The sequence below is a fragment of the Neolamprologus brichardi genome, chromosome 14 (assembly GCF_056152115.1).
Source record: "Neolamprologus brichardi isolate AB-2024 chromosome 14, ASM5615211v1, whole genome shotgun sequence".
Classification (NCBI taxonomy): Eukaryota; Metazoa; Chordata; class Actinopteri; order Cichliformes; family Cichlidae; genus Neolamprologus; species Neolamprologus brichardi.
Window position 1 is genome coordinate 7,383,845 of NC_142117.1, and position 14,272 is coordinate 7,398,116.

Consider the following 14,272-nt stretch of genomic DNA (forward strand, 5'->3'; position numbering starts at 1 on the left):
AGGCTATATCTTTCTTTTTACTGTTAGTCTGTTAAGTACAGAGGACCAGGAGAGTCATGCGCATTAAAATATACATTAGTTATTAATGTCATTTACAAAATAATTTAATTCCTTTAATTTATTTTATTTATCCCTTTATATGTTTAAATTATAAAATTCATTTCTTGATCATTCAATGTACAGTAAGAAGATACTTCTGCCCTTAGCTGAATGTCTCTATCCGGCTTATGCAGAGAGCTAAACATTAAATGGCTTTAATGAACACTCAGGAGACTGTGTCGCATTCTTCAGAGCTTTACTGATTTGCGCCATTTGTAAATACTTTTGTTCTTTTTAAAAAAAGATTATGACTTTTCAAGAGCAACCGATGCAGTAATTGTTAGAGACAGAGAAATGGACCTTCCCTGATGAGTGCTGGGAGAAAAACTCCGGCGCTTCCCCATTAACACACTAGATGGCAGACCTATACATTGATCCCATTACTTACAGAACAAATGACCTGACCCGTCATATAACAAACTTAAAACATACCCATGGGACAGAATAATAATTTATAAATAAATACTTCAAAATTAACTATTAATCTATTCATAAATACTTCAAATGAAATGGGTTTTAAGAAAAGGGGATTAAACTCAATAACAATGTGATTTCAAAAAACAAAATAAAATGATTCAAAAGTCTAATATTAATAGAGATTTATTTCCAAAATGGCAATTCCAGTCTTCTGTTTTAAATGTATTTCTACTTTCTGCCATCCACCTTCTGGAAGGTTCCAGTTTTATATAAGAAAAACAATGAATCGTAACATTGACTTGATTACTTAAAACATGGCAAAATGTTTGTGCCCCGTTGGAGATGTTTTTGAAATATACATATTTTGCTTTGGTCTGCATTTAGCATTTTTGTGATTACTTTGATCTTTGGAAAAAAAAATCAACATAAACTAGCCATGTGGTCAGATGTAAGGAGCTATCTGATTGGTTGGACAGGCTGGGCTGTCTGGACTTTTCTATGCTAAGGAGACCGTTTTAAGAAGAGTGTGTTCTTGTATAAAAAGCTAAAGGGATTAATCATCCATGTGTCTGGTGTCATTATACAGGAGCATATGTTTGTTTTTTATGAAAACTGCTGATCTCAGACCTGCCTGCATATCTGCAGTCAGCTGCATCAAGAACATGATATTTTCTCTGACAGCTTTAAACCCAATGTAAGAGTTCTCTCTGACTGTCTCCTTGGTGCATTTAAACCCCTGTTCCTCCGTGTCCTTGTCATCTGTTGTCTTCATCTCCATTATCAGTCATCATAATTTTACCATCTCTGTGCAAATCTGCAAATTTCTTTATTAAATCATATGATTCTTAAATTCATCAAGTCTCTCTGTGCCTGGGTCCTCGTCACAAAACATGACATCACTGTTTTTTACATTTTAACACAATTTAATCCCCACATTTGTGAAAGAAAAGCAAAACACGTTTTTTGAAAAGTCTGTAACAAAACCATCAAATCTGAAAAAAGTTTATTTAAGTGCTGCTAAAGACTACTACTGCAAAAGAAGAATGGATTGGAATAGAGCAGGGCGACATGACCAAAAATATTTAGTGAGTAGTGAGTAAAAAGTATACTGAGTGCATTTTTTGGACAGAGATTCACTTTTAATATGTATGTATAATAAAATACAGATACATAAAAAATACACTCCAAAAATAGAAGAGTCCTTGAAATGTATAATTGTACAAAGTATTAATAAAGAAATTATAAAAATTAAGACACCGTGGTCTATGGTACAATGTATGAAAAGATCTTTACTGCAGATACTCCTATGGCTTTGCAGATTTTTTCTTTTATTTTAACCTATGTCGCCTCACCTTGAAGTTGGCAAATCTGTCTATCACATTTTGGTGGTCAAGTCTCTCAAGCATCTCTTTCTCAACTGACATCACAGCCAGGTGCTGGAGTCTGCTATGACCCATGGTCCTTCTCAGCCAGGTATGGAGCTGACACGAGACACTAAAACACCTCTCACAGCTACAGCTGCAAACGGGGTTTGTTAGGGCAACCTGAATAACAGTTTTCAGTCTGGGGAAGATCTGATTATCCAGAAGATTGTACAATGTTAACATATCTGGAATGGCACCAGCCTCACTCTTGAGCTTCAAAAAGTTTTTGGCAACTGTGACTTCCTCTAAATGAAGTTCAATATGGTTATGCAGTGCCAGGGCTGACAACCCAGTTTGTTTTGCAGATTCTGTACAGCAGCTTTAATATAGGGAGAACACAAATTCCAGATTTTATGAGTAAAATTTGTTTTTTTTTTCTTTGTCAGTTTAACAGTTTCTGTTTTGCCTGTTAGTATTCCCTGTCTGTTTTCTTACCTGGTTCTTCCTGACCTCATACTTTCTCCTCTTTCCTCTCTCCCTCTTTGGACTGACAATCATACACAAATAGATTGTATTCAATTAGATTAAAAAATTACATTAATATGAAAAAAATACTATTAATATCACTAATAAAAAAGTCCTCACTCGGTGTACTTTCAACCAAAAGGCAAATAACCAAACCACATGTACATCTAATAACAGATATAAATATTGAAACACTGATCCAACATTATCCTTTATTGATGGATCATTTGATCTTACACTTTTACCTGAATGTGGCTCCTTTTTTTGAAAAAACTTCCTAATATCCATTATGAGCCTGGCTGTCTCTCTGTACACACACACACACACACACACACACACACGTACACACACACGTACACACACACACACACACAGTTATAAGGTTAATGGACATCCCGTCAGTTAGCTAGTTAGTACCTTGGGTTTAGATTTGGCACATGCACATATGACAAAACAACCAGCTTCTCTGTTTCCACTTCAAACAGGACAGTGGTAACAACAGCAGGTTACAGACAATTTTAAGTTTCAGACGTTAAATAGGCTGTATAAATTTCAATGGAGAAACAGGACGGTCAAATGTCGCTGATTTTACTACTGAGTAGGACAGATTGTAGGGCAGCAAACATAGTCAGAAAACACGTTTTCAACACAGCAGGTTACCTGGGTGTAATGTTTTACAGCTAAAACGAAACATGGTCGGACTCCTACCTAACTATATAGAGAGTAACTGAAGGTTAAATGCAGCTAACATGCCCTGTTTTAAGCCTGCACTCCCCTGTGTCACAGCCACAATCGCTCTGGCAGAAAGGGCGCTAAAGCCAGAGTAGAGTTGAGCTGGAAAAGACCATGTTTTTGGGGTTTTTTTGTTTTTTGTTTTTTGTTTTTTTTTTTGGAGGGGGGGGGTTGAGTTGTAAAATATTACGTCTCAACCAAGTACTGTATGGGTTTTATATTTTTAGTAGTGTGTCACACAAAAAAGCAAATATTGTCAAAAAAAGTAAAAAAACATGCCTTTGATTCAATATCGGCTAAAAACAAAATGGGCTAAGCAGGCAGGTGTGAGCCTGGTTGCTGTAGTGACTGCACCCAATGGCTCCATACACACACACACACACAGACATGCACCTCACTTCTGCTGCTTAAAATGAACAGAAACGTCAGCCTGAAACAAATCGAATTGAAATGAAAAGTACAAGTCATATTGACAAAATTCTTTCACCGTGAGCGGCAGCAATGTCTAGTCTACTGAATTCTCAGTTTTCATGCCTGTGGAGTTTATTATATAGACGTGGTGACAGTGTAAAGACAGCCTGCTCTTCTGATTTTCAAACGAACCTTCTGAGCCATTTTAACATTAGAATCTATGGAAGAGTTGGAGGGAGGAGGCTGTGCATTGGTGACATTTATGACAGAACCATAACACCTATTACAATAATAAACACATTGGATGACAGAAGACAGCGATGGCTACGTTTTGAGGGTAAAATCATACCTGTAGAGCAAACGCTGCGGACACAGCAGCAGTTTTAAGAAAAGATTTTAAGATTAATTCCCCCCCTCCTCTCACTCTAGCAGTTGAGCTGTCTCACTCTAGCGCCAACATTCCGTCCCATACACACCCATTATAAACTCTGAAACGGCTGAAAAAAAGGATGAAACTTAAACTGGAACTGAAGAAAAAGTATAATAGATATTGAAAAGATAAATACAAGTTGAATAGTTGAATGTCTTGTCTGCGTTTTAAAGTTTGAATGGTGGCTCTACGTCAATGTATGTGGAAGTAGTTAGAGTTGAAAGAGGAGTGAGTTGAAGGGTCTCCCCATTGAAATACATGGGAAATTTTTGTTGAATAAAGTTGAATAAATTTAAAAATATAAATGTTAAAAATGAGAAAAATACAAGCAGTCATGTCCAAAAGAAGAGGAATCTAACGGTGTTTGAATGCTTTTATAGCATTCACACTAATTAAGAACAGAAGAGCAAAAAGGACACTTACCATAAGAGTCAAGAAAAACAGCATTAATGTTTTTCTTCTTCAAAGCCATTTGTGACATCACAGAATTGCCTTTGAAGACAGCTGTAGGGGGCGGAGTCAGGTTTCAAGAAAACCCACAAATGCACCCCATGTAGACAGAAACTGTAAGCACTACACTAGCTTTTTAGTTTGAGTTTCCATTTGGAACCCACATTACCTAGTTGAGTAGATAACTAGTTGCACTTGATAACTTTGCGCAAACAATATAAATACAAATTAAATACATTCATTTAAAAAAGGCTGCCACACTAGAATTACAGCATAAACAACTTGAAAAATTAAGAAAAAAAAAACGCCTCATAGCTGAGAACAAGGAACAGCAGAAGACAATATCAGTTAAGGTGTGTAAACAACAAATGGATGATATTTCGAGGCTTAAACAGGAAGCCCGCGCCCATCTCTCAGAAATAGACCAAATAAGAAAATGTATGGCTCAATGTGAGATGAAGGCCGCAGGATCAGAGAAATATGAGAAAAAAATCCTGGACCTTCAAAAGAGATGCAAAGACCTGGAAAGGAAACATGCCACTGAAAAAAAGAGACGGGAGCAGAAAGAAAAAGATGTGGAATTTCTGTCTCGTCTTCAAGGAAAAGTCAATAGACTGAACAAAGAAAATGAGGCCCTGAAGCAAGAATTAAAGCAGGTGACCACTGAAAAAAACCTAAAAGTAAAAGAACTGAAGGAAAAAGAAGAACAGATAAAAAATGAGCTTAGAGTCCAGGACCAGCTCAAAGAAGAGAGGGTCAACTTTGAAAAAACGACATCAGAATATCTTGTAGAGGCTAGCACGCTGTTTCAATGTAGAGACAGACTTAAAACAGTGGAGGCACAAGAAGAGAAATTAAAAGCTGAAATTAAAACATGGCAAAAAAAAGCAGAGGATTTTGAAGAGCAAAAGGACAGGGTCATTATGGAGAAAAACACATTGATAATGAAAAATAATGAACTGTCAGATTTGCATTTGGGAAAGGACTTGGATAATAAAAAACTAGTAAAAGAGTTAAAAGAAAAACGAGAGGAAATAGAAAGGCAGACAAAGGAAGCCTCAAAGCAGCTTTCTAACATGCAACACCTGGAGAAAGTCCTGCAGATGAAAAATGAACAAATAGCCAAACTTGAAAGTGAGTGGCGGGAATCCTTCAAGAAAATAACATCCCAAGATCATGAGATTGTCAGTCTGAGAAATGCTCTGAAAGAAACAGAACACAGACGAAAAATACAGATGACGCACGATGAGTTTTGGAATGAAAAACTTAATAAGGAGTTATCTGAGGCTAAGACCATGATCAGTCAATTTAAGGACACCATAGAGTCACTGACAAAAGACGCAGAACAAAAGAATAGTGAACGAGAAATGATTCAAGCAGACCTATCCAAGTATCAGACCAGGTATTTTGCTGTGAAAAATAAACTGGAGCTCATCAAACAAAAGCAGGCAGAAGCGCAGACGGCACAGGCCAAACAACTTGCCTGTGTTGACAAGGAGCGCAACGTAGTTAAGAAAAGGCTGGTCCAGATTTTGGCAGACAAAGAAAAGGTGGACAAAGAGCTCACACACTACAAAGAAATTGTGTTTCAGCAGCAACAAAACATAAAAGAGCTGAAAACTGAAATTCAAATGAGTTCAATTCAAAGACAAACAATTGAAGGACAAAAACAGGAAATTGACCGTCTGACGGAGCAGATAAAGGACCTGCGTGAGGAGAATTCCTTAAAGGTTGTCATTGAGCTGGACAAATACGCTGCAAAAACGCAGGAAAAAATCTTCTCGCAGTGGCAAACAAACAGACTTAACGCTAAAAGAAAAATACACATGTCCAGTCACACATTAGTATTTGAACAGCACCGCCGGGACCGCCTGTTATGCAAATATAAACAGCTGGTCACAGAAAAGGACAAAGAAATTAAAGAACTACGGTCAACGCTGAATCAGGAGGCTGCACTTCAAAACAAAGATGCCATACAGAAACTCCATAGATGTGAGTGGGAAAATCGCGACCTCAAAAAGCAGTTAGTAACAACACAGCGAATCCTTTCTGTATATGAGGCTAAGAACAGCAGCCTTGTAGAAGAAAATAAACAACTGACACTTGAGGTGAGCGCAAAGCACACCCCGCTACCTCAGATTTCCACCAAGGCCAAGTCAAACTCTATGGCGAAATCATATGAGCAGTCTGAGGTTGGGCGCTCAACCAGATTCATCTCCAGCATTCCTCAAAAGACAGAAAAAAAGGTTTATTTCCTCCCTCCTCTCGTAGGCAAAACGTCGGCATTGCAGAATGTAAGCAGTAGACCCTCCAGATTAACCAACACACCCCCATAATTAAGTAACAGACCCCATCAGCCGGGTCATCATGTGACAGGTTGAAGGACTACTGCATATAAAACTGTTCAGTTAATACTAATTCATATCAGTTGATATAAGGACAAAATAAGGTAAATATGGTAAGAAAATGGTTAAGAGTTTATTTTTTTCACGTTATATTAATGGATTTCATGTTATTTAAGAGAACTGCAATCTATAAATCTGTGATCCGCTAGTAAGCTTTTTCTGGGATCGATTAGTAGTGTCTCTATTCTCCACTAGGGGGCTTTCGCGCGTTCTCCTCACTGCAATAAACGACTGCATGACAGACTCAAGTTATAATCACTCTCGTGATCCTTTTCCCCCTGTTTTCAGGGGTGTAACATTTGGAGGCACCGCTGGGATAGCTGCTTAGATGTCCGGTGTCCACAATCTGCACATTGCAGTCCAAGCCAGCTAAATCCCCCCACTACAACCCAGGCAGACTGCAGTGAGGAAAGTGTTGCTGTCGAGGCGAACTGGTAGCTGTGTTTTAGCGCATGTTTCCTGAGGCCAGCCAGAGATCATCAGAGGCTGCAAAAACAACTCAGCTCAGCGTCACCTGTACATGCAAAATTTTTCCTGCCTACAGCCACAATGTCTTCGGTGGAAGAGCTGCAAGAAGAGGTTGTGCGTGAAATGCACACTCTGTCCAAAGATCAACTAGTGTCAATCTGCGAGTTCCTTGGCATTGCAGAGAAAATAGATGTTAGCAGAAAAACACGACTGTCACTGCTAACACACATCCAAATACACATTGAGAGAGAAGATATAACAGTACTTGAGGATGAAGGAATGTCAGAACTGTTGTTGCTTAATGATAAGATTGCTGAAGTAATGAAAGAGACGATTATTGAGACTGAACCAAATGCAAATGAAGGGGGTGATTCAGGGCACAGAGAGCAACCAAACACTGCAACCACACTGGTAACAGAGACAGCTAATGCAGTTAACACAGCGGTTATTTCTCACTCCCAAGGTAATCGTTTTGTCCCTAACTCATCTGTGTCAAGTACCCCCCAACGACCAAGCCCTTACTGGCAGAAAGATTTCAAAATATCAGGCCAGATTGGCGAACCAGGTCAAAAAGATAAACTGACATTTTCCAGTCTTGCTCACCAGATCGAAAATGGACTGAGCAGAGGCTACTCAGAGCTTGACATTGTAGATGCTGTCATCAGAGCTATCTTGCCAGGTCTACAACTACGCAGCTATTTGGAGGGAAAAGCTCAACTCACCCTTCCGACTCTACGCCGCATACTGCGCTCCCATTTCCAGGAGAAGAGCGCCACCGAACTGTATAAACAACTTGCCTCTGAGGTACAGACCCCAAAAGAGACTGCTCAAAGCTTCCTGATGAGAGTTTTAGATCTAAAGCAGAAAGTCTTATTTGCTTCCCAAGAATCCGAGTCAGGACTCAAATACGGCCCAGCTTTAGTCCAGCGTATGTGTTTGCACACCGTACTCACAGGCTTCCAGAGTGACAGTGTCAGGATAGATATGCAGCCACTCCTGTTAGACTCTAAGACACCTGATGAACTCCTGTTAGAGAGGTTAAATATGGTTTGTGCCAATGAGGCAGAAAGGAAAAACAAGAAGAGATGTTTAGCATCACAGACTGCTACAAGTGTGAGTGCAGTGCAGTCAGATGATGTGTCACCGGCTAAGAACCCTGTGAAAGAAGTTAAAGCTAAGATACCACCCGAGCTTTTAACTGAGTTAGCGGAGCTTAAGACGGGTGTAGCCTCCCTGAAAGGTCTCAGTGCAGAGATAGCTCAGATTAAAGAGACTCTACAGCAGCCGGTGCCTGGTCCTCAGTCATATGCCCCACCACCAGTTATGCAGTATGATAGGGACCAGCAGTATTATAGCTTCCAGGGCCCCCGTCAAAGACCACCACCCCCTCAGTATCCTGTACAGCACTACACAGGTAGTCCAGCCCGCCGTGAGAGGAGGTGCCACATCTGCCAGCAGAATGGAGTCAACGAGCGCTGCACCCACTGCTACCTCTGTGGGAGTAGAGAACACTTTCAGGCTGGATGTAGAAGCAGAGGTATGAGACCATATAAAGAGAGACATTTAAACCAGCAATGGTTACCACCGAGGGACGAGTGTTAACCATGCCCATCATCCACAAGTCCCAACATTGCTCCAACTGTAAACAAGAAAAGTCAGGCATGAGACAGTGTTCAGCATGTAAAAATCCACTTTATTGTTCAAGAACATGCCAGAAACAACACTGGAGACAACATAAGAGACAATGCACTGGCTTAAAGACTAACAAAGACAATGAGACTGTTCAGGTACCACTGCCGTCAGCTCATGTAAACACCCCTCACAAAGTCACATCTCTGGTGGGCAGGCAATGTCTGGTTGAGTGTTTCCTGGACGGCAACAGACTTCAAGCTCTATGGGACTCAGGCTCACAGGTATCAATCATCGATGAGAAGTGGAAAAAGGACTATCTGCCACACACAGAGCTGAGAGATGTAGCAGATATTATGGACACATCTGAACTCACCCTGACCGCAGCAAATGGGACCAACATGCCATATCTTGGGTGGGTTGAGACAACCTTCCAACTTGTTTCCGGAACTGAACAAACTGAGAAATTGACCATCCCCATGTTGGTAATGAAAGGTTTTCAGCTCACATGCCCTATTATAGGCTACAATGTAATTGAATAAATTGTGAATAAGACTGACCAAGCTAAACTGTACAGCACAGTGAGAAAAGCATTTCCCAGCCTCAAAAGACACAAGGTGAAAGCTTTTATACAGGCTGTTAGTGCAGATGCAGTTGACGAGTACAAAGTGATGACAAAGAAAGACTGTATTACTGTACCTAAAAAAAGCCACATGCATGTTGAGGGTCGTATAGCAGCAGGGCCATTTAAACAAGACATGGTCATGATATTTGAGCCAGACTTAAACCCCCAGTGGCCAGACAATGACACTTTGGTTAAAGTTAAGAAGGGTACTTTACCCGTCATAACACTAGGTGTCTCTAACCCAACTGACCATGAAATTGTCATTCCAGGCCGTACATTAGTTGGCTCGGTTCAGACTATTACAGCTGTTTTACCTGCCCAGGTGTTTGAAAAAGCCACATCTGTAGCTACTGTTAACCAGACAAATACACAAGCCCAGTGTAGCGCTAGTGAAGAGTGGGACCCACCTGTAGATCTTAGCCACCTGGGTGAAGAGCAGAGAGTTTTAGCGAAACAGATGCTCAGAGAGGAATGCCAGTCTTTCTCTAAAACAGACAATGATATAGGCTGTATTGAAAAACTGAAAATGACCATATCACTCAAAGACAACGAACCAGTCAAACGCACATACCTGTCTGTGCCACGGCCGCTCTACCAAGAGATGAAAAGTTACCTGCATGATTTGATAGCACAAGGCTGGGTCAGGAAGTCAGACTCGTCATACTCCTCACCAGTCGTATGTGTTAGAAAAAAAGATGGTACTCTAAGACTGTGCATAGACTACAGAGACCTGAATCAGAAAACCCATCCTGATCGCCAGCCCATCCCACGCGTCCAGGATATTGTGGACAGTTTGGGTGGAAACTCCTGGTTTTCGCTTCTAGATCAGGGGAAAGCGTACCACCAGGGGTACATGTCAGAAGAAAGTCGTCCACTCACTGCTTTTGTGACCCCCTGGGGATTATATGAGTGGATTCGCATCCCCTTTGGACTTATGAATGCCCCTGCAGCATTTCAGCGCTGTATAGAAGAGTGCCTGGATGGACTGCGCAAAAACATCTGCATCCCCTATCTGGATGACACATTACTTTACAGCAAAACGTTCAAAGATCACTTGGAGGACGTGAGAAAAGTGCTCCAGAGATTGAGAGGCTTTGGTATAAAGCTTAAGCCAAGTAAGTGTGACATGTTTAAGTCTGAGGTGCGCTATTTGGGCAGAATAGTGTCTGCAGAGGGCAGTAAAGTGGATCCTGCAGACTTTGAAGCACTCAAAGCACTCAAAGGTATAAAACCACAAAATGTTGGTCAGCTCAGAAAAATGTTAGGCCTTCTCTCCTACTACAGACAATACATAAAAGACTTCTCCAGAAAAGCAGGTTGTTTGTATGAACTGTTAAAAGCTGACAAAACCACAGAGAACTCAGACACCACAAAAGGGCCAAGGGCAAGACCAAAGAGAGCCAGTCAAGTTGTGCCCTCCTCAAAACAAATCGTGTGGACTGGCCAGCATCAAAGTGCGCTTGAAGAACTAATAGACTGTTTGCTCCACCCACCAGTGCTGGGGTTCCCAGATTTCACACAGCCGTTCATCGTACACACAGACGCCTCACACAAAGGGCTAGGCGCAGTGTTATACCAGAGACAAGATGGTAAGCTGCGAGTTATTGCTTATGGCTCCCGTACTCTAACAGTGGCTGAAAAAAACTACCACTTCCATGCAGGAAAACTAGAATTTTTAGCACTGAAGTAGGCTATCACTGACAAATTCAGAGACTATTTGTACTATGCCCCAACATTTACTGTCTATAGCAACAACAACCCGCTAACGTACATTCTGTCAACAGCCAAACTGAATGCCACCACATCAAGATGGGTTGCTGAGCTCGCTGATTTTCACTTAACCATTAAGTACAAACCAGGGAAGGAAAACAGTGATGCAGATGCTTTATCAAGAATGCCACTTGATGTCGAAACCTTAATGAGAGACTGCCACCAGACACTATCGCAGCTGCTATCCAGGCCATTGAGGTAAATGGCCTGCATTTGTATAGCGCTTTTCTAGTCCTTAAGGACCCCAAAGCGCTTTACACTACATTCAGTCATTCACCCATTCACACACGCATTCACACACTGGCGATGGCAAGCTACATTATAGCCACAGCTACCCTGGGGCGCACTGACAGAGGTGAGGCTGCCGGACACAGGCGCCACCGGGCCCTCTGACCACCACCAGTAGGCAAATATGGGGTTAGTATCTTGCCCAAGGATATTTGGCATGCAGCCAGGAGGCATCGAACCACCGAACTTCTGATTAGTGGCTGACCTGCTCTGCCACCTGAGCTACAGCCACCCACAGGTACAGAAAGACACACCTGCCGCATGGACACTCTCAGCTGCAGCAATGTCAGTCACAGCAGAAGGTGAGCCAGCAGAAGCAACATTCACACCCATACCAAAAGAACAGCTTAATGAAGCACAAAAGTCTGATCCTGTTATAAGCCCTGTATTATAGTGTAAACAGACACATTCAAAACCACTGCCCAAAGAGCTAAGAACATTTGACCCTAAGACAAAATGCTTGTTCAGAGAGTGGGGCAAGTTAAGACTAGATAACAATGGCATCTTGTACAGACTGACTTCTGCCCGGAAACAGCTAGTCCTGCCAGATCAGTTCAAAAAGACTGTACTTGAAGAGCTGCACAATAATATGGGCCATCAAGGTGTTGATCGCACAGTGTCTTTGATACGTGAACGCTTCTTTTGGCCACACATGCAGGCAGACATCGAGCATTATGTGACCAACGTTTGTTCCTGTGTAAAGCAGAAAAAGCCCAGCCATGAAACAAGAGCTCCTTTAACAAACATTGTAACTACGCAGCCCTTTGAGCTGGTGTGTATAGACTTTCTCCATCTTGAAAAATTCAAAGGCGGTTATGAATATATTCTAGTGATAACTGACCACTTCACACGTTTTGCCCAAGCCTATGCCACCACCTCAAAGTCAGGCAAAACTGCTGCAAACCTGATATTCAATGACTATGCCCTAAAGTTTGGCTTCCCCTGTCGCATTCACCATGACCAAGGAGGTGAATTTGAAAATCAGCTATTCAGTCAGCTCAAGAAACTGTGTGGCATGGCCGGTTCTAGGACAACACCCTATCACCCAATGGGGAACGGTCAAGTTGAATGTATGAACAGGACATTGTTGCAAATGCTTAGAACGCTAACTGCAACACAAAAGTCAAACTGGAAGGAATCTATCAACAAGCTAATGTATGCATATAACTGCACACATTGTGAAGTCACTGGCTACTCCCCATTTTACCTACTGTTTGGACGGTCACCCAGGCTACCAGTAGATATGCTCTTTGGACTGTACTCAGAAACAGATTTTAGTGACCACAGAGACTATGTTGAAAAATGGAGAAAGGGCATGGAACAAGCATACTCTATAGCAAATGAGAATGCAAAGAAAGCTGCTGAAAAGGGCAAAAGACACTACGACACAAAAGTAAGGAGTTCTGTGTTACAACCTGGCGAGAGAGTTCTGGTCAAAAACCTGACACCTAGAGGAGGCCCAGGGAAACTGAGAGACAATTCGGAGGACACTGTTCACACAGTAGTCAGACAAATGGGGCCTGACCTCCCTATCTATGAGGTAAGACCGGAGAGAGGCAGAGGGCGCTCTAGAGTGCTTCACAGAAACTTACTTTTGTCATGTGACCACTTACCTTTTGAAAAAGTGCCTGAAAAAGATAATCGTACAAGACATGAACAGAAAAAGACTGATAAACCCGTCGCTGTTGTGCCAGACTGTAATGATGAGGGCAGTGTTGATGAATACTGCTGTCATTACGCACCACCTCAACCTGCGTCCCAGCCATCAGAACAAGAACTTCTCACAGCAACGTCTCAGCCCGCAGCTTCAGTCCCTGCTCTTGCACCAACACCAGAGCCTCTTGCTGGAGAACATCTGGAGGCGCCTGACCCAGCTGTCGTGGAGACAACTTGTGAGGAGGCAGAGCCCACTGCAGGTGACATACCTGCCCCTCCTCCACCTGTTGTACTCGAGAGACTTGAGGAGGAGACACCTCAGCGGCCACAGCGAGAGAGACACCCGCCAAGACGGATGACGTATGACCAACTGGGCACCCCATCTTGCTACAGTGTTCAGCCAGCACCACAACTGCTTCCTGTGTCCAAAACAGAAAGAACAATTTTAAACAATAATTCCCTTTCATACATTGAAAGAAATAATCCCTTTTTAGACTGGTCGACAAACATAAACGGACTTTTTTAAAAATTAAAACTCAATCACTAAGGGATATGGTTAAAAACAATACTAAAAATACACTGAGGCAATTACATCTCTAACCCAGGAGGACCTGTATTTCCCTTAACACCAAAAATAGTAGACAACAATAAATAATAACATCTGTTTGCTGTGAGGAAGTGACATGAACACATTCCATCTGTGTCACTACCTCACCCCCAACCAGTCGCGGCAGATGACTGCCCCTTTCTGAGCCTGGTTCTGCTGGAGGTCTCTGCCTGTTAACAGGCAGTTTTTCCTCCCCACTGTCGCCAAGTGCTTGCTCATAGGGGGTCTTCGGATTGTTGGGGTTTCTGTAATATTGTAGGGTCTTTACCTTACAATATAAAGTGCCTTGAAGCAGCTTCTTGTGAACTGGCACTATGCAAATAAAAAATTATTGGACTGAACTGATTTTCCTTTTGTTTATTAAGTCTGAGTGGTTGTATTTTAGCACTTTTGATC

At 41.8% G+C, this 14,272-nt stretch overlaps 1 protein-coding gene across 1 annotated transcript; it reads left to right on the top strand.

The window, feature by feature from the left end:
• The first annotated feature begins 4,526 nt into the window (after nucleotides 1-4,526).
• LOC148098784 (uncharacterized) lies at nucleotides 4,527-6,772 on the top strand. Its single transcript, XM_087850728.1, has one exon. The coding sequence runs from the start codon at nucleotides 4,797-4,799 to the stop codon at nucleotides 6,762-6,764; it is 1,968 nt and encodes a 655-aa protein (XP_087706854.1). The 5' UTR covers nucleotides 4,527-4,796; the 3' UTR covers nucleotides 6,765-6,772.
• The last annotated feature ends 7,500 nt before the right edge of the window (nucleotides 6,773-14,272 follow it).

Coding starts and splice junctions, on each gene's coding strand:
- LOC148098784 (XM_087850728.1), top strand. CDS start 4,797: ATGGATGATATTTCGAGGCTTAAACAGGAAGCCCGCGCCCATCTCTCA.